General features: G+C 40.9%; 1 protein-coding gene across 2 annotated transcripts in view; it reads left to right on the forward strand.

Moving 5' to 3' along the window:
• Positions 1-12,974, forward strand: part of LOC106586166 (polypeptide N-acetylgalactosaminyltransferase 13) — a 55,465-nt gene extending 42,491 nt beyond the window's left edge. The window contains exon 12 of one of the 2 annotated variants that reach the window (XM_082968888.1): positions 10,381-12,974. In XM_082968888.1, coding sequence (XP_082825014.1) covers positions 10,381-10,521 — 141 coding nt within the window. In that variant the 3' untranslated portion in view covers positions 10,522-12,974. The remainder of the gene's footprint in view (positions 1-10,380) is intronic. The other variant, XM_082968887.1, reaches the window with a different exon arrangement.
• Positions 12,975-20,724: the final 7,750 nt, after the last annotated feature.

Genomic DNA, 20,724 nt, shown 5'->3' on the forward strand with positions numbered 1-20,724 from the left:
CTAGTGTGTAGTGTCTAGTCTGTAGAGCTGGAGTCGTGCGACTATGTGGTGGAATAGGCTGTCACGTTGCTTTAGTAAGCAGCTTTTTACCTCACAGAGTGTTTATTTTCATTTCTTTTGCCTCAGCCTCGACATGTTCTTCTCGGAGCTTGAGCCAGGTTGGGATTCGGAACGTTTCTGTCGTTAGTCAAAGTGTGCCATTCAAAGCAGTTTCAAGGGCATTTAGTAGCATTTACCGCTGACCTTTTGATATGAGCGCTTAATGACAGACACATAAGGTGCTGTATACATGGCGCTATCTGCAAGACCTTTATCCAGCCTTCTTCTGCACCAAATTAGATCTCGTTTGACATTTATTTTCCTACAGTACATTCATATTTTATTTTGATCCAAAATAAATCACTGGCTTTGGCCCCTCATACGGTGGTGCTCATTAAATGAGAGCCGAGGAGACAAGGTCGTTTTTAATTTTAGCTGATTATCGAGCTATTTGATGGGCAGATTGAAATGGGCTCGCCTTTGTTTACAAGTTCTTTTGAAGTGATCCCTCTTTCATGGCGCTGGCCTCGAGAAAGTGGGGGCTGCATTTTGAACACACGCCATAACAGCTGTGTTCAGCTTGCAGCATGTTCTCATTGTCTGAGGACTGAATTTCAATCACCACTCCTCATTTCCATTTGACCTATCAATATTCTAAATCTAGTCTGGATGCTCGCTGCAAGTAACTACAGTCTTCTGTTTAATATATGTACTGTATTTCTATTTGTCATGCCAATAACTTTAGCCGGTTACCTCTTTACAGTACCTCTGTAATTCATTGGAGTTTATTTGTCTGTTAAACAGTCTGTGTCTGCCTGGTAAAAACCATATTCTTTCCTTTTCAGACTACTGTTGATTAAATTGGGTGAGTTGCGTTCAGGGTTATTGCTCTTTGTAAAAGGGACGGTGCTAGAGCAGCCTGCTGTCAGATGGCCTTATTCCCTGTTCTGTTCCTACGGTGTTCACTGTCCTCGAGAGTAACACTGCAAGACACTCTCTGAACAAACAATATTGCGACCAACACCTCAAATGCCACCCTATTCCCTTTATAGTGCACTACTTTTGACCGAAGCTCTATCAGGCCCTGGTCAAAAGTAGAGCACTGTAAAGGGAATAAGATGCCATTTGGGATTCGCACACCGTTTCCTATCTGATCGTCGCCTGCTCCCTCAAATGGCAAAATGCCAAGAAAGAAATGTCCATTAAATCTGTTGGTACAGTGTTGATTTTTTGTTACATGCCAGGCTCTGTTTTTCAGCGTGGTTAGTGTCAGCACAAACACACATTTTAAAAGAGATCCTGCATCTGTCAGCGAGTCCGGTCGTCGACACTTCCTTGTGAAGGACAAAGCGGATAAATGTTCTTCGCCCTGGGCCGACTCCTAGAAACCATCTTCATTTAATTAGCAGGTCTCAGCTGTGCACACACACGACACAGAGCTCATGAGCCACTCGCTGGGACTGCCTCGGCTGTAATGGGACTTTTTATTGCCACTGAGGAGCAATTAAATAATTATGAGCAGAGGACGCATCTCCCACATTTCTAATATTTTCATTAAATATGGATTGGTTTTCCTCTGTTCTATTTTCTTCATGCTCTCTTTTCTGCACTGTGGAATGGTGGGATCTTGCAGTGATGGCAAAAATAGCACCATTATCATTGCCCTGGCCATGTCCTTATGATTAATAAATAAGCTTTAGTTTAGTGACGGTTCATACTTGACCTTACCACCAGGTACAGGACTATAATGGCAGATATTACAATTCTGGTTTGATAATGTAATATTATTTGAACAGGTATGGTTTTGAGAACGTCAATACATGAGTATGTTTTATTCATTTATAAAAGCAGAACATTGTATTATTAATATATTTTGTTCAACCTTTGACTGTTAAGTGCACCAAAAGCCTGCCTGAGTGGTTTTCCTGTAATGCCTGGTCCATCTCCTCTCCAGTGAAGTCATTTTACAAAACACAGAGAGAACAAAGAGAAAGATAGTGGAGAGTGTGTGTGTAATGGTCTGTGTGTGTGTGAGGTGCTCTGTATGCAGGTAGAGTTTATTGAGGTTTACCTCACGACCCAAAAACAAACCATCTTGGTTTGTCCTACCCATTCAAAGCATAAAGGCTGAATACAGAACTGGAGACGTCCTCTATAACTTCAGGATAATCATTGCCTGAAAGTCAAAGGCAATAATTGCTGCCATGTCAATATATTCAGCTACAGTATGTGGAGCGTTTGACATTTTTGATTCAGTGGGTTCTTAGTCATGACTAAAACCTTGCCTGATTGCAACAAAGACATGGCACCTGCGGGTTACCAGCAGGTTACCGCTGGATTTCTTAACACGCTACTAAAGGGAGATTACATATTGCTCTGAGCTAAAATAACCCTGGTTGCAATGAAAAAGCAGCGGAATAAAACTAGTAAACCAGCTGATCTGACGCTGTTACGGTGTCAAGCCGTCTTAATACTAGACAGCGGTAAAGGCATGGGAAATTGTCATTTTTTTCTGCATTCACTACTCCCACCCCAATGAAGAAACATCCTATCAGGAACAACAAATCAAAATATGAAAAAGATAAATAGCAGAATGTGACATATTACAATGATTTGACTGATAAAGTAATTGAAGATCAACGTTTAGCACATTGTAAATTAAAGTAATATGGATTGCAGAAACATGTGATAGACAGTTGAAATATCATTATAAAACCAGTTCAAACCCCTTGTAAGACATCACAGTAAAATAGAAGGATGTATTGCAAAAGGGATTAGTAAAATGGTAGTGTACTCTACTGGGAAAGATTGGTTAGTCTGTGGACATCTGAGGGTTGGAATTAAGATTGGAGTGATTGATTTTGCAGATACACTTGGAGTCCAGTGTGATTAGGAAATAAGCTATGTATGTATGCACATTTTTATGTTTTCCACCAGGGGAGAGGGGTGTAGGGGCATAAAAAAATGATATATACAGTACCAGTCAAAAGTTTGGACATACCTACTCATTCAAGGGTTTTTATTTTTTTACTACTAATAATAAAGACATATTTCAGATTCTTCAAAGAAGCCACCCTTTGCCTTGATGACAGTTTTGCACATTCTTGGCATTCTCTCAACCAGCTTCATGAGGTAGTCACCTGGAATGCATTTCAATTAACAGGTGTATAAAGAATAAATAAAGAAAAACCCTTGAATAAGTAAGTGTGTTCAAACATTTGACTGGTACTGTATCTGTATAAATGTTCAGTTGCAGTCAGAAGTTTGCATACACCTTAGCCAAATACATTTGGCTAATAACTCAGTTTTTCACAATTCCTGACATTTAATCCAAGTAAAAATCCCCTGTCTTAGGTCATTTAGGATCACAACTTTATTTTCAGAATGTGAAATGTCAGAATAATAGTAGAGAGAATGATTTATTTCAGCTTTTATTTCTTTCATCACATTCCCAGTGGGTCAGAAGTTTGCATACACTCAATTAGTATTTGGTAGGATTGCCTTTAAATTGTTTAACTTGGATCAAACATTTCGGGTAGCCTTCCACAAGCTTCCCACAATAAGTTGGGTGAATTTTGGCCCATTCCTCCTGACAGAGCTGGAGTAACTGAGTCAGGTTTGTAGGCCTCCTTGCTCGCACACACTTTTTCAGTTCTGCCCACAAATTTTCTATAGGATTGAGGTCAGGGCTTTGTGATGGCCACTCCAATACCTTGACTTTGTTGTCTTTAAGCCATTTTGCCACAACTTTGGAAGTATGCTTGGGGTCATTGTCCATTTGGAAGACCCATTTGCGACCAAGCTTTAACTTCCTGACTGATGTCTTGAGATGTTGCTTCAATATATCCACATACATTTCCTGCCTCATGATGACATCAATTTTGTGAAGTGCACCAGTCTCTCCTGCAGCAAAGCACCCCCACAACATGATGCTGCCACCCCCGTGCTTCGCGGTTGGGATGGTGTTCTTCGGCTTACAAGCTTCCCCCTTTTTCCTCCAAACATAACGATGGTCATTATGGCCAAACAGTTCTATTTTTGTTTCATCAGACCAGAGGACATATCTCCAAAATGTACGATATTTGTCCACATGTGCAGTTGCAAACCGTAGTCTGGCTTTTTTATGGCGGTTTTGGAGCAGTGGCTTCTTCCTTTGCTGAGCGGCCTTTCAGGTTATGTCGATATAGGACTTGTTTTACTGTGGATGTAGATACTTTTGCACCTGTTTCCTCCAGCATCTTCACAAGGTCCTTTGCTGTTGTTCTGGGATTGATTTGCACTTTTTCGCACCAAAGTACATTCATCTCTAGGAGACAGAACGCGTCTCCTTCCTGAGCGGTATGACGGCTGCATGGTCCCATGGTGTTTATACTTGCGTACTATTGTTTGTACAGATGAACGTGGTACCTTCAGGTGTTTGGAAATTGCTCCCAAGGATGAACCAGACTTGTGGAGGTCTACAATTTTATTTCTTAGGTCTTGGCTGATTTCTTTTGATTTTCCCATGATGTCAAGCAAAGAGGAACTGAGTTTGAGACTCAAATGATGTCAATTAGCCTATCAGAAGCTTCTAAAGCCATGACATCATTTTATGGAATTTTCGGATGCACTGGAATTGTGATTCAGTGAATTATCAGTGAAATAATCTCTAAACTATTGTTGGAAAACTGACTTGTGTCATGCACAAAGTAGATGTCCTAACCGACTTGCCAAAACTATAGTTTGTTAACAAGAAATTTGTGAAGTGGTTGAAAAATTAGTTTTAATGACTCCAACCTAAATGTATGTAAACTTCCAACTTCAACTGTATGTGCCTTCAGAAAGTATTCACACCCCTTGACTTTTCCAAATTATGTTGTTACAGCCTGAATTTAAAATGGGTTAAATGTAGATTTTTTTGGTTCACTGGCCTACAATCAATACCCCATAATGTCAAAGTGGAATTATGTTTTTAGATTAATTAATTGTTTACATTAATTAAAATTTAAAGCTGTAATGTCTTGAGTCAGTATGTATTCAACCCCTTTGTTATGGCAATCCTAAATAAATTCAAGAGTAAAAATGTGCTTAACAAGTCACATAATAAGTTGCATGGACTTTCTCTGTGTGCAATAATACTGTTTAACATGATTTTTGAATGACTACCTCATCTCTGTACCCCACATATGCAGTACAATAATCTGTAAGGTTCCTCAGTCAAACAGTGAATTTCAAACAAAGATTCAACCACAAAGACCAGGGAGATGTTCCATGCCTCACAAAGAAGGTGTTAGGTTCTAATTCTCAAAGTAAAACACTCAACTGACCTTATGAAAGCTTAACCAAGTTTATTCAACCCAGAGGGTCAATACAGCTGCATTCGCACAAAAACATTTTTACACAAGCACTGATATTTAACCGTTCCTCATAGGCTGAGTCTCCTCCTACCCATCTGTACAAACATCGTTCTTTGCTGTTAGGCAGGACACTAAGTGATACGGGCATAAACTTTTATTTCCCCCTTCAGGTGACCTGACCTGACCTCAACCCCCCTCCATCACTAATCCATGGCTCTCTCCCCTTATCAATGCCTGCCACATGTAATCGCTTCCCTGCACTCAACACATTCCAAGCTTAGTTGCACACACTATATACCTTCCTCCTATAACCATTCAATTCTGATGTAGACCCTCTAAACCTTAGCACTCCCTCAGTGACATGAATAAGTATATTTCATATTCTCCGAACCCAACAAAGGGCACCTATTGGTAGATTGGTGAAAAAAAAAGCATACATTGAATATCCCTTCCTAACTCAGTTGCCAGCACAGGAAGGAAACGGCTCAGGGACTTCACCATGAGGCCAACGGTGACTTTAAAACAGTTAGAGTTTAATGGATGTGATTGTGAGAGGAGAAAACTGAGAATGGATCAACAACATTGTAGTTACTCCACAGTACTAACCTAATTGACAGAGTGAAAATAATTAATCATGTACTGAATAAAACAAGGCACTAAAGTAATACTGCAAAACATGTAGAAAACCATTTCACTTTTTTGTCCTGAATACAGTGTTATGTTTGGGGGAAATCCAATACAACACATTACTGAGTACCACTCGCAATATTTTCAAGCATAGTGGTGTCTGCATCATGTTATGGCTATGTTTGTTTATCGTTAAGGACCGGTGAGTTTTTCAGGATAAAAATTAAACTGAATGGAGCTAAGCACAGGCAAAATCCTAGAGGAAAACCTGGTTCAGTCTGCTTTCTACCAGACACTGGGAGATGAATTCAGCTTTCAGCAGGACAATAACCTACAACACAAAGCCAGATCTACACTGGAGTTACATAGCAAGAAGAGAGTGAATGTTCCTGAGTGGCCAAGTTACAGTTTTCACTTAAATCTGCTTGAAAATCTATGGCAAGCCCCGAAATAATTTAGAAAATAATATTGGGCAAATGTTGTACAATCCAGGTTTTGTAAGCCCTTAGAGAATTACCCAGAAAAACTCACAGTTGTAAACATTGCCAAAGGTGATTCTAACATGTATTGGGCATTGAATACTTATCTAATCAAGATATATGTGTTTTATATTTAATTCATTCTTTACAAATGTTAACACTTTTTTTCCACTTTGAAATTACAGAGTATTATGTGTTGATCATTCACATTTAAAAAAAATAAAATACCATTTTAAACCCACTTTGTAACACAATAAAATGAGGAAAAAGTCGAGGGGTGTGAATACTTTCACTATTGCGTGTTATCAAGTTGTTCAGGAATATTTTTTTTTTTTTTTTTCCCTCTTGGAAAGAAATGGTCATAATTCAATTCAGAGAAGTAAAATCAATATTGGATTACATAAATTGGAAAGGAACAAATACTCCACCACCATGACTTTTCCATTCATAAAATGTATAGATAGGCTACACATGACCTGATAAAGATCCAACTCAGATTGAAACCTTGTCTTTTTTGTGCATCTGATTAAAATCACCATGGGAGCATACCAGAGTTTTAGAAATGTATTTTTTCTTTGATAAGTTGTTCTGTCCTGTACCTGATAAATTGGAAATGCATATTTTGATATTTTAGGGTAGGCCACATTGCCATAGAAGATATTGTGTGGTAAACAAGGAAATTAAATACTTTATTTCAGTTTTACAGAATGATTATTAAATAGATAAATCGCCCTTAGGGCTCTATTCAATCCATATCATGGAAGTTTAGCGTTACAGCGTGAATTAAATTTAAAGGCAATGTTCCTGCGTTAGCGGAGACTGCATTCGCGGTAAACGCTGCATATGTCAGCTCAATCTATGCACAATCTGTAACGCTTCAGCGAGCGATTGAATAGCGCCTGGCAAGATCAAATTGTTCCGATGATAATACCCAACAGAGGGTGAAATAGTCTTAAATGTTGGTTGCAACAAATATTTTCGATTATATTGACAAGATAGTCGAGTGACCCCTCAAACAATGGAAATGTATTTCCTCAAAGATGGAAGGCAGGCGGGAAGAGGTGAGATCAGGTGGGACTATTCCAGCCAATGAGAGGGCAGATACGTGTATAAAGTCGTTTTTTTTTCAAAGTTGCCGAAATGACACATGCGTCCACTTATCATTGCATTCGTAACTACATAACTAACCATTACGAAACTTCTATTTGATCAAATAAGCCTCACGTAGCAAATGAGCAATTCCATTTTTTGTTGACCAAATTCGACACTCATTGACCTCCGTACAAAAATTCCTCACTTTGTGGTCTTATTTTCGTGGACAGATTTTGGGCGGTGTAAACCACTTTGCCAATTTCTCTCTGGTTGCTATCAGGACTAAAAGATAACCCTGACATCGACATTATGGAGCGGTAAATCAGTGGCGGATGATGGTTGCAATTCAAATCAGCTGTGCGGGTGATTTGATTAACTATTGATGGCTTAATGAAAGATCACCTGGCGATAATCAAGTGGCCAATGTTAGTTGCAATTATCCCCAAATAGGCTACTAATGATTTCCCTTTTAACTTGAGGGTAACAATGCATATGCCTCTCAGTTATGCTACAGGAAAATCAATCGATCAACCAATCAGTCAAAGATTTCATAAAGCCCTTTTAATATCAGAAGTCGACCCCAAAGAGCAAGCAAAGCAGAGGTGTGAGCACAGTGGACAGGAAAAGCTCCCTAGAAGGAAACTCATTGCATTTGATCCAACCCATAAGCAATAGGACTGGAGGATATGGATTCTAGCATCCTGTCAAACTATGATGCAAAATCAGTGCTTAAGTTTAAATGCTAAACCAACTCCCTGCATCATTTGTTTTAGCAGACTGTTAGTTCATCCAAATACAGTTGATGAATATCACAATGAATTGATCAAGAAGTAGAAGTCATCACTTTATTGGTTTCTGGGGGGGAAAAGATGATATAAAATGCTATGGAGTTTGATAAATGGCATTGGCACTTGGATTGAACCCGGTGCAATGGTCAGGTTACGTGAAATTAGAGCTCTTTGGCCACACACACCAGTGGTGGGTTTGGCATTGAAAAACAAAAGCTTATGCAGAAAGGTACCTCATACCTACGGTAAAAAATGGTGGTGGATTTTTGATGTTATGGGGCTGTTTTGCGTCCACTTGTCCTGGGGCGCTTGTTAAGGTCAACGGCATCATGAACTTTAACCAGTACCAGGACATTTTAGCCAAAAACCTGGCTGCCTCTGCCAGGAGGCTGACATTTGGCCGCAAGTGGATCTTCCAGCAAGACAATAACCCCAAGCACTAATCAAAATCCACAAAGAAATTGTTCATTGATGCAAAATGTTAATTTTGCAATCTCTAGACATGAACATCATTGAAAACCTGTGGTTTGAATTGAAGATGTCAGTCCATAAGAGCAGACAAAGAATGTCAAGGATCTGGAAAGATTGTGTATGGAGGAATCCAATCTCATTAAACATTTTAGATAAAGGCTCAGTGCTGGAGTATTGAAAAAAAGGGGTGCCAATAATTTGGACATCTGTCTTTTTAAGATTTTTTGGTATTATTGTCACTTGTTAAAAGATATCTCTTTCTCTCAGCAGTTGTATTAGTATAAAATAATGTTCCCCCTTTTTTTTTGCATACAATATAGCTCAGTATTTGTATTATTTATTTTATACAGTATTTTTTGATCCTCTTTATCAAGGCTGGCAATAATTATGGACCTGACTATATAAAAAGTTGTACTCTGAACCCCACATACTCTATTACTTTCAACGTTCAAGCTCATCTGATTTCTCTTCTACTGTACGTCAGTAAGTCAGGTGGGACATATTGCCGGTCGAGCATTGTGTCTTATCACCAGTTGTATGTAAAATGATGTACTGTACTGTACTTCTACAATGGCTCTGGGTGATGACTGGTGTCCTAACACACACAGAGCTGTATCATATTACCTCTTACAGACCAGGGATGTGTCCCAAATGGCACCCTTGTCCATGTATAGTGCACTACTTTTGACCAGGGCTCAAACCCCAAGTGGGTTGAGCTGGAGATTCATTGCATGGATACCTGTTCTGACACAATACAGCTTGCACTATCGGTTGGGCCACTACCCCCACCAAGCTAGATCATTTTTTGAGTGTTGTAATTTTACAATATGTACTGTATGTCATGGTTCTTTGATAGAAATTTGTGATTTTATTTCCTCAGAAGTGAAACATGGCCAAATGGCAGGAATTGGATTCTACCCTATCTCTGCTCTGTATGGACATTTTAACTAGAGTAGTGACTGGTGACAGAGGTATAAAATGGCAAAGTACAGTACCCCTGAGAAAAGAGAGAGCAAGTGGCCATAACTGGTTAATTAAGACCTTTTATGTCTCCTCTCCTTGCCATTAGTCTTGGGGCTTAAGTATCAACACGAGGAAACACTCAAAAGATTATCGACACTCAAAAAATTGATTTCTACAAAACGAATCCTCTTGAGGTAAAAAAAAAAAAGTCCAGAGATTCATTCAAGAGCCTTGATTTTTATCACAAAATGAATGTAGAAAGACTTGACACTTATTTAGTGCGACATAAATCAGCATAATTTCAATACCCAATGATGAGGTTTCTGTACATGAAATGCAATCCACATACAACCTGCTGGAAAATATACTGCAAAATCTGTATTTGCGGGTGGAAGACATACATTTTGAAATATCTCTAATCTTCCCAGTAACCATCTTTCTGGCTGCAAGGTGGAGCAGAGACAAAGAACCTGGCCTATGTGTTCAGTGTATAATGCTCATTCACGTGTGTGTGTGTGTGTGTGTGTGTGTGCGTGCGTGCGTGCGCCTGTTTCTGCCTCTGTCTGCCTGCACCTCTCTCCCCAGCGGCTGACCCTGCTGCACGTCAACAGTAACCAGTGTCTGGACATGCCTACTGAGGAGGACAAGATGGTGCCCACCCTGAGAGACTGCACAGGCAGCCGCTCCCAGCAGTGGTTCCTCCGCAACATGACACTGATGCTCTGATCTGACCAGGAGCAGGACCTCCACCTTCACTCACCACCACCCTGGCCAGTTTCGCCCCCACCTGAACCACCGCCCACTGGCCACTGCCTTGCCTCGCTCCGCCAGGTATCTTTTATCATGCACACGCTCCTGCCTCCTTCAACACTCGTAGGTGGGGAAGAAGCTGGCAGGTAGCAGCCTGTTTTTTTTTTGTTTTTTTTCTCCCATGGGGCTTCGGAGGCTCGGCAAGGGCTTTATCTGCAATTCTGATCCTCTCATTCAATCAATATTACACACAGTGGCTGGCAAGAGGCTGGCGTGCACACTCTCAGCCAGGAATATTTGTACGGTTGAATCATATCAACGGGTCTGAAGTGACGGTGACTCACACTTTTACATATGGAGGAAGCTGGAATCGGAGTGACTATCGCACTGACGATACTGTATATGTCTGATGGCTCCCAAACCTGGTCGTGTGTGTGTTCAGAGTTCCGACTTTTGTACAGCAGCAGCAGCAATAGCAGGACACCATTTGTGCATCTGTGGGGTCTCACAGACTATGTACTCTGGCTCTGTACATAAGTGTGTGTTTAAAGTGTAACCCTTTAAAAGAGATGATTCTGTTCGGACATTGTACACCCCCCAATTCATATCTATGTTGGAGCCACGTGTACATCTGGGGGTGAAGGGTAAGGGTTGCTGTTGTTGATGGGTACATATCAAGAGGCTGACAAAACTCAAAACATTAGAGGTGGTACAGAACTAATGCATGGAGGCATATAGCCGTCAAATCTAATTTACCATGATCCAATTTGCATTACAAATGTTATTTCGGCAGATTTTTGCTTCAATGCTCATGGCATAAAGGTTTGCACTGTCCCTTTGTATTACAGGAAATAGATATGTCATGTCATAACACTGTTCGAAGCATAATTGTATATCTGAGGCCAAAGTTACTTGGATTGATACGGTATGCCTTAAGAGAATAGTCAATTATTGAATTGGTCAAGGAATGTAGAGAAAGGAAAAATCTGGACAAGCTTTGCCTCAAAGTCAACCGGAGTAGTAGTCACAGAATGCAGTTATTTGTTGAAATTGTTTCTACTGCACTGTAGCACGGTCCGCTCCCCAAACATTGGATTATGAATGTATCGTTTATTTAGCATATGTTTTGTCTACTTGAAGGTTTCCTTATTCAACTTATACATGATGTCCATCACTTTTATTATAATAGTTTACTCATCATTTGCCCGATCTAAACATAAAGCGAAAATGATCAGTAGACATAAAAAGGTTGTGAGTGCATTTACAATGTCGGTTTGAATATCAAGTTTCTTGTTTATTTAATTAAGCTATTGTGAAGTCTGAAGCGCTCCGAAACATCTCAGCGTTAGTGAATCAATCAACATGAACAATGGCAGCAGTATGATGAGACTAAACAAAACTCCTCATATTTGACCACTTTACTGTGCCATTTTGATCACCAGTCCAACATGCGTCCTAAGCCGTACCCTATTGTACTATTTCCGAGCAGGTCTCATAGGGCTCCGGGCCTAAAGTGGCGCTCTATATAGGTAATAGGGCACCATTTGGGACGTGTGCAAAACGTCTTGATATGGTCCACATTTTAGAAGACGGATCAACTATGTTTTTCAGTGGATGGTCAAACCGGACCAGCTGACATGCGGTAGTGTAAATAAATAACGCCACCAACCTGTTTTCATCGTCGCAGTAACTGTACATACAGAAGCAATTATTTTTCTAAGACGCTGTGAAACTTGAAAGCCCCGTTGAAGTGTAGAACGTGGCGTGGTTATGTAATTGAATCCATTGCTGTGCGCCGTTCAGAAATATCAATGGAACTCTGTTAATGCTTTCTAGGGGTTTATGAAATGTGTAATGTGTTTTAGAGGTCCATCGGCAAACCCCACAAACTACCTAATGGACATTACTGTACTAAAACAGATTCAAACTATCTCAATGCTTGAACACTGTCATATCTATGCCTACTGTTTGTTTGGCATTCAGTCTCAAATGAAATGAACTCTGTTTACGTTCATCTATATTTATTGTTTAGTTTCACCTAGATTATCTTTAGGTGTAGGGTGAAGTTGCCCCTAGACTCATATCCCCCACTAATAGTTAAGGTTAGGATTGGGGAAGAGGAAGAGGAAGCTGATCCTAGATCTGTACCTACAGTAGGGGAAACTTCACCCTGGAGTTTAACTTTACATGCATGGTACTACAATAGGAATGTACTATAGATTGTGTTTGAATTTTGAACTGTTACGCTGTACATGTATTGGTCTAAGCTGATGTATGTTACCTGTTTGTACATTTTTTGTAAAAACGAAAAGAAGAAGAAATGAAAAAAAGTATCTTGATGGAATCTGCCACGTGTTTGATTACTGGGGGATGATACCGAGCCAATGAAACTGTGAACGACAAATCGAATAAATCTGTTGTTGATTAAACGTTTCTCTGTTGAAGCTTTTAGGGCCCCCGTGTCTCCCATCTCCTCCTTAGCTCCAGGGATGCGTCCCAAATGGCATCCTATTTTCTATATACTGCACTACTTTTGACCAGGGCCCATAGGGCTCTAGGTCCCTGGTCAAAAGTAGTGCGCTATAGAGGGAATAGGGTGCCATTTGGGACTCAGCCTTAATATCTACTAGGAGCCTGGTGGCGCTTTAACCATGGCTCAATAATATGCTCATTATAGTTGCTAGGTCAGGTCTAGGGTTAGCCTATGGAGAAGGTCCAGTATAAACTGGGGCAGGGATTCAATCTGATTGCCCTTTGCCGACAATGCGTCTTTTAAAGGCAATGTTCCCGCTTTCGCGGAGACCACATTCACGGTAAACACTGCATATAAAAAATATATGTGTATTTTCCTTCTAGCACTGACTTTGATAGGAACTACTTTATTGAGGGAAAATGTACTTACTATGACTGATATGTGGTTGTCTCACCTAGCTATCTTAAGATGAATGCACTAATTGTAAGTCGCTATGAATAAGAGTGTCTGATAAATGACTAAAATGTAAATGTAAATATGTCGGCTCATTCTGAAACTACCTTTTAAATGGCGCGTTGTTGACAAAGCGTGATCAGATTGAATCTCAGTTGAAAATGGCTTCCAATAAGACTCGGTCTAAGGTTGAGGTCTTGACAACAAACGATTTCACACTAATTTGGTTTATAGAGGCCTTACATTGCTGGATAACTGTCTCAAAGCGTATTTGCATAATATTACATGTAATGGCATAACTTAATTGCTTTACTGTATATTTCCATTTTCCCCACCCACATCAGAGAATGGGAGGGTTTTTTAAATAAATATTTGTAAACCTCTCCAAGGCAACCACTCCAGTGTAATTAATGACTCCTCATGGGGCCCAATCTGAGTTTGGCTGCACAACACTTCAGCACCTCTGCACAGCGGCAGGCAGCAAGGCACTCCGAGGCAGGCAGGGAGGCAGGCACCCTAAGCCAGCATCAATCAGCCAGGCTCACACCTGTGGGCTGCTGCGGGGCCTGGACAGACAAATCAGGACACATGGGGATAAATAAGACAGCCAGTCTATTACAGGGATGAGATGGTCTAAAATAAGAGCATAATGGAAGCCTTATCTGACTGGGCTCGCTGTGGCGCTAAGAGGTACTGCATGATTAGTGCCCCTCACCATGGAGACAGCCGGGGATTTAACGCTTTCGCGTCTGTGTTCGTCTCCTGTAGCAGCAGGGACTTACTGTAACACAAAAAAAGGGATTGCAATTCCGACACGCCTGCTTTGAAAAGCCTCAACACTCACACGATTTATGTGCCATTATACACCAGCGTCCTTGGTCGTGATTAGAGAGACGTTTCACATCCAGTATCCTGAAGAAACGGCAGTGCGTTGGCTACTACAGTACTTGACTACTACGTTCACCGTCCCCTAAGCATGTTCCGCTATTCACACGATTCATTTCATTTCCTTCCCAACATCAACACCCTCACGATTGAATGCAAGGGAGGAAGGCCACGGTCCTATACTGTGTTTGTCCTCTCTTTCTCCTCGTGTCTGATATGTACATGATCGTGTTTGTCTGCCAGCCTCTCTCTCCCTGCTAGTGCGCTCGATATATGGGATTTTATTCAGTCGGAGAAGTGAATCCAATAATGGGCAGAGTGGAGGGATAATCAGCACCCTGGATGGCCCCTTTCTTGTCACACACGATCAGAGGTCCAGAGGAGTAAGCCTGCCCTTAATTGTTGTGGGGACCTGCACTTCCACTGTGCCCAGAATGAAACATAGCTTTAATTAGAGATGGTTTGAGGCAAGACTGTGTGGGAGACTGGGGAGACTGATCCATTGCCACGGGAGAGCTGTCTGTCTTGTAGTAGTACATCTCAAATGTACAGATCTTGACAGCGACCCAAATGGCATCCTATTCCCTAGATGGTGCACTATTATTTCCATGCACCTCTCTGGTCAACAGTAGTGCACTATATAGGGAATAGGGTTCCATTTTGGACGCGGACCCCAGACAATCTGCAGTGACTGCTGCAGAAGCCACTGACGTGGACGGCGGTTGTGCGATCCCTGGTGCAATCTGGATATTGACAGGTTTAAGGGAAGTGATTGTAAAAAAACGACTTCTATGTGGTAATAGCCATTTAGACAGTAAGGCAGTGATTAGAAGGAGGAACCCTTCTGCTAACCACAGTAATTGTGTGGTAAACAATGTTCAATCACCAGGAGCTGGTGCGTTAGCAACAAGCCCTGTTGTGCTGCTATTCTAGACAATGTGTTTATGTGTTTATGAAAAGGATGCCTACAAAAATTACTGTACAATAAAATATGAATTCCATTTGTGTAGTTACTGTTTATGCCTTGCAATACAGTATCTTATATGAGGGAAATGGTTTGCCAGTATGTATTAACTCTGACCCACATCCCTTTATAACAATTATACACTATATATATATATATATATATATATATATATATATATATATATATATATATATATATATATATATATATGGTTAAAGAAAAGCTGATCTACTGTATGGAAGACAATCATCTCAGATCTTGGACAGATGTAGTATCGTTTGATCACCACAAGATGTTGACAGTTTATTGTGTGCCTCAGTGGCTCTGTCCATTTGACCCAGCTGTGATGGAATCACTCAGGTATTTTAGATTAGCCACTACACGCTCTCATGTTACATGACAGAAGAATGTATGATGGCCTATTATTGTTTCAGTACGGAGTGGCCACGTGTGCATCGTAAATGGCAGAGCTCTGGTCAAAAGTAGGGCACCATATGAGGAAGAGTGGGCCATTTGGGATGGAGGCCATGTTCACCGGATCAAGTTAAAACGCTATCTTTGCTGAGAGGCAATCACAGCCCATTTCTTTCATGGACAGAGGATTGCTGATAAACCTTGAGCTGCATTTGGAAATCTACATAGTCACAATAAAACAAGGTTGTATAGTATTTCAAATAGAGGAAAACAGCATTGGTGAGAAATAGGGTGCCTAATTAACCAACCTAATATCAAACCAGCAGCATGTTCCATACAGTATCCCTGATCAGAAGGATTATGGAGTGAGATGGGAAGGGAAATGAGAGAAGATCTTGTCAAGTGATTGGCTGTTCTTCCCAGCAAATGACCTCAAGTGCCTTCTCTGCTGATACAAAGTGCAGGATAAATGCGTGTCCCCTACGTCTCTCTGATTAGATTCATAAATCAATCCCGGCCGTCCTATCAGGTCTTGCCCAGGCTATTTTTATGAAATGGGTTACACAAGAATGCCAAACTTTCTTCCATTAAGCTCTGATGGGAGACAGTATATCGGCTAAAGAGTATTGTGAGTAGGAGAGTAGGCCTATAACATTTCCTTACACAAGATTTGTCGATGATGGGAATCTGAAATACCATTCACTTGAAATGGAATAGAAAACCTGATATCATCCTTTTATATGTGCGATCACAACTAGGGAGTGTTTTTTTTCTGTACTCTTTGCAATGTGCATTACAGATCCCCGAACCCCCTTCTAGGATAATCTTGAGACAAGAATGAATCTGCACCCCCCCCCCCCCCCCCTCCCCCAACAGCCTTCCAGTTTGTGAACTGTGAAGAGACTCAAGATCAACTTCTAAGTACTTTTGAGTGACACATGCAGTACGAAACTTAAAATGTAAAACGAATTGCGTGTGAGTGTGTGCGTTAAAGGCATTGCTCACAATTAAAGGGATTGTTTAGACAGCATTTTCGAAGGGTCCCTTGTGACTGACTGACCTAGCCGGGAGCAGCCATAAATAGCCGCGCAATAGCAGACTCCCTTGCACCATATGTCAACGGTAGCGGTGTAATTGACTTGCTTTGATTCTGACGTCTGTGCGGTAAGAGTGAATCCACATGGAAACAAGTAGCTGTTTTAATGCTAATGATTTTCAAAATAGCCCGACACGGTCTGAACTGGACAGAAACAATAGAACAGAGGAGGGTAACACTTCACCGTCTTCTCACGACTGTGTAATGAGCATCTTGCTGTTGACCTCTTCTTGTCCGGTGTAAACGTCGCTGCTCGTTATACTGAACTAAGAATGATTGCACAGTAATAAGAACACAACAGGGTAACATAGTGACTCAATACACATGGACACTAAGTTATCCAGTTAGGCCTAAGTAGCATATCAACTAAAAGTGCAGACAGACACATTGTCAAGTGTTGTGACAGGGTATGGATGCCTAGGCAAAAGTTTAGCTGTATGTGTCTGGAAACATAGCAATTATAAATCTGTAGCTCACAGCACAAGAGCAGACTTTGTCCAGACAAAGCTAATGGCTTCATCTTTGCACAGGAATCAGTAGCTGAGTAGCCTCTTCCTCTTAATGAGGGAAGAACACATATAAGGTGACCTGTGTCACCCCATACTCATTATAAAATGACTGAACGCTGCAGTTCGTTTGTGTTCTTCTTCGTCTACCTGGTATAATGAAGGCATGGGTGACTGCTGCCTGGTAAAAATTGTTCCCTTCCCTCTTTCCCTCGAGAGACTTGAATTATTGCTTCAGACACACGCTGCTATTGGATGCACATTAAACGTGTTAGCTGTTACACAATCCTCCATTTGGCAAGTGTTACGTTGGTTTAAGCCAGCCACAGACTATGTGCTGTTTTTAGAATGTGATCATTTGTACTGTACAGACGTGTACAGACTTGAGGTGAGATAACAGCAAATGGATGAAGACGAGCGCTAATGAGATGCTGGCTGCAAACAGCCTCAACACTCATATTGATCTTGAAGAACTAGGTGGGATACCAACGCATGTCAAATTGGTTGGAATATTATTAAGTGAGTGTTTGAAGTTGTTCACAGTAGCTGAATACACTTGACGAAAGTGGGAAAAAGTGCAGTGTATTTTTATATCTATGTATCTGTTAATATACAGTACCAGTCTGTTTGAACACACCTACTCATTCAAAGGTTATTCTTTATTTTTACTATTTGCTACATTGTAGAATAATAGTGAAGACAGAACAACTATGAAATAACACATATGGAATCATGTAGTAACCAAAAAAGTGTTAAACTAATCAAAATATATTTTAAATCTGTGAAGTAGCCACCCTTTGAAAGTAGCCACCCTTTGCCTTGATGACAGCTTTGCACGAGAAACACGAACAATGGACATTAGACCGGTGGAAATCTGTCCTTTGGTCTGATGAGTCCAAATGTGAGATCGTGGCTCCCACTTTACAGCCTTATTCTAATATATATATTTTTTTTTTTACTGAAATATTACATTTACATAAGTGATCAGACCCTTTACTCAGTACTTTGTTGAAGCACCTTTGGCAGTGATTACAGCCTAAATTTGTATTGGGTATGATGCTACAAGCTTGGCACACCTGTATTTGGGGAGTTTCTCTCATTCTTCTCTTCAGATCCTCTCAAACTCTGTCAGGTTGGATGAAGAGCATCGCTGCACAGCTATTTTCAGGTCTCTCCAGAGATGTTCAATCGGGTTCAAGTCCGGGCTCTGGCTGGGCCACTCAAGAACATTCAGAGTCTTGTCCCGAAGCCACTCCTGCGTTGTCTTGGCTGTGTGCTTAGGGTTGCTGTCCTGTTGGAAGGTGATCCTTCGCCCCAGTCTGAGGTCCTGAGTGCTCTGGAGCAGGTTTTCATCAAGGATCTCTCTGTACTTTGCTCTGTTCATCTTTCCCTCAATCCTAACTAGTCTCCCAGTCCCTGCCGCTGAAAACATCCCCACAGCATGATGCTGCCACCACCGTGCTTCACCGTAGGGATGGTGCCAGGCCTACAGGGAGGAGGTGAGGGCCCTCGGAGTGTGGTGTCAGGAAAATAACCTCACACTCAATGTCAACAAAACAAAGGAGATGATTGTGGACTTCAGGAAACAGCAGAGGGAGCAGCCCCCTATCCATATCGACGGGACAGTATTGGAGAGGGTGGAAAGTTTTAAGTTCCTCGGCATACACATCACGGACAAACTGAAATGGTCCACCCACACAGACAGCGTGGTGAAGAAGGTGCAGCAGCGGTCTGGGACCTGCACACAATTTTCCATTTTGTGTGTAGTGGTGTAGTGGTGCCTGAGAAGTTGGTATACTATACTATTTCCCAAACGGCCCGCATGGCGAAGGAAAGGCACCCTGTGTGAAAAATTGTATGAGAAGCAGTGACATACACTCTGAATGTTCTAACATTATAAACCCCATATTGGTCTTTCACAGCCAGGCCAACCCAAGTTGTACTGTAGGCTAATTGTAGGTCTACTATTGAAACAGATAAATGAGTCTGTCAACTGAGTCAGAAATTCACAGGTTTCTGATTTTCCCCATTTTTTTCATGTTTTTGCTCTCAAAGTCAAATCAAATCAAATGTATTTATATAGCCCTTCTTACATCAGCTGATATCTCAAAGTGCTGTACAGAAACCCAGCCTAAAACCCCAAACAGCAAGTAATGCAGGTGTAGAAGCACGGTGGCTAGGAAAAACTCCCTAGAAAGGCCAAAACCTAGGAAGAAACCTAGAGAGGAACCAGGCTATGAGGGGTGGCCAGTCCTCTTCTGGCTGTGCCGGGTGGAGATTATAACAGAACATGGCCAAGATGTTCAAATGTTCATACATGACCAGCATGGTCAAATAATAATAATCACAGTAGTTGTCGAGGGTGCAACAAGTCAGCACCTCAAGAGTAAATGTCAGTTGGCTTTTCATAGCCGATCATTGAGAGTATCTCTACCGCTCCTGCTGTCTCTAGAGAGTTGAAAACAGAAAGTCACACTTTTTTAATAGAAAAATAACAGCATTTGATATTGTAAGTTCATAACAATGCTTACACCACATCACAAGACCACTTTTGAGGTCTGGGGGAAAAAAATCTAAGAAATCTTTTAGTGTAGTTACCCTTTAGTTCAAGTGCACAGGCACTTGTTTGGATAGTGGTATTTCTGTAGCACATGCAAAACAAATGGCCACTGGATTTATGCAAGTAAGCATGATATCATTCTGCCAGGTAGGCATAGGCTGTAACTAACTAGCTAACATTTCATTGATAAGGTTATTGGGAAAGCCTTTCCATCTACCAGAGTACGGTTAGGCCTATCATTAGCATCGCTATATTTCTCCAGTTACTTAATTGCTTGAAACCTGGACGTTTTACTTCATATCATGAGGCATGTCTTACCTTGCTTCAAAGTACCCTATAGCCAAAATCCATCCATAGAAACGTGGAGGCAATTATTTTATATTGACTTCTTCATATGCTTTCTCCTGTTCTATTAGTTTTTGTTCTTTCATTGTCTAGCAGCCAAAGGCATTATCCTAGTTATATTAGCAAACCATGATAGTTGTTGCATCTTTAGATCTCCTCTCTTTCTAAATTTCAAAACAGATATTTCCATCTCTGTCCATGAAACCACTCACATGTGCGGTGCACATTTTAGAAAGGTGTTTTCCGCTAATTGCATTTCGGAACATTCGCTCATAGATCTACCACCGTGTGCCTAAAATGTGAAGAAATAATAGTTTGTCAACATTTTAAGCTAAACATTCTGATCTGTTCCATCAGCCTTATTCATTGATATGGCATATACCTCCACTACTTTGATACATATCGTGGGGATTAAGACGTGAGTACACGCAATGCTCACTGAAAAATAAGTGTGTATATGGCGTATACCTACTTATACCA

This window comes from Salmo salar, chromosome 25 (genome assembly GCF_965601325.2).
Source record: "Salmo salar chromosome 25, fSalSal1, whole genome shotgun sequence".
NCBI lineage: Eukaryota > Metazoa > Chordata > Actinopteri > Salmoniformes > Salmonidae > Salmo > Salmo salar.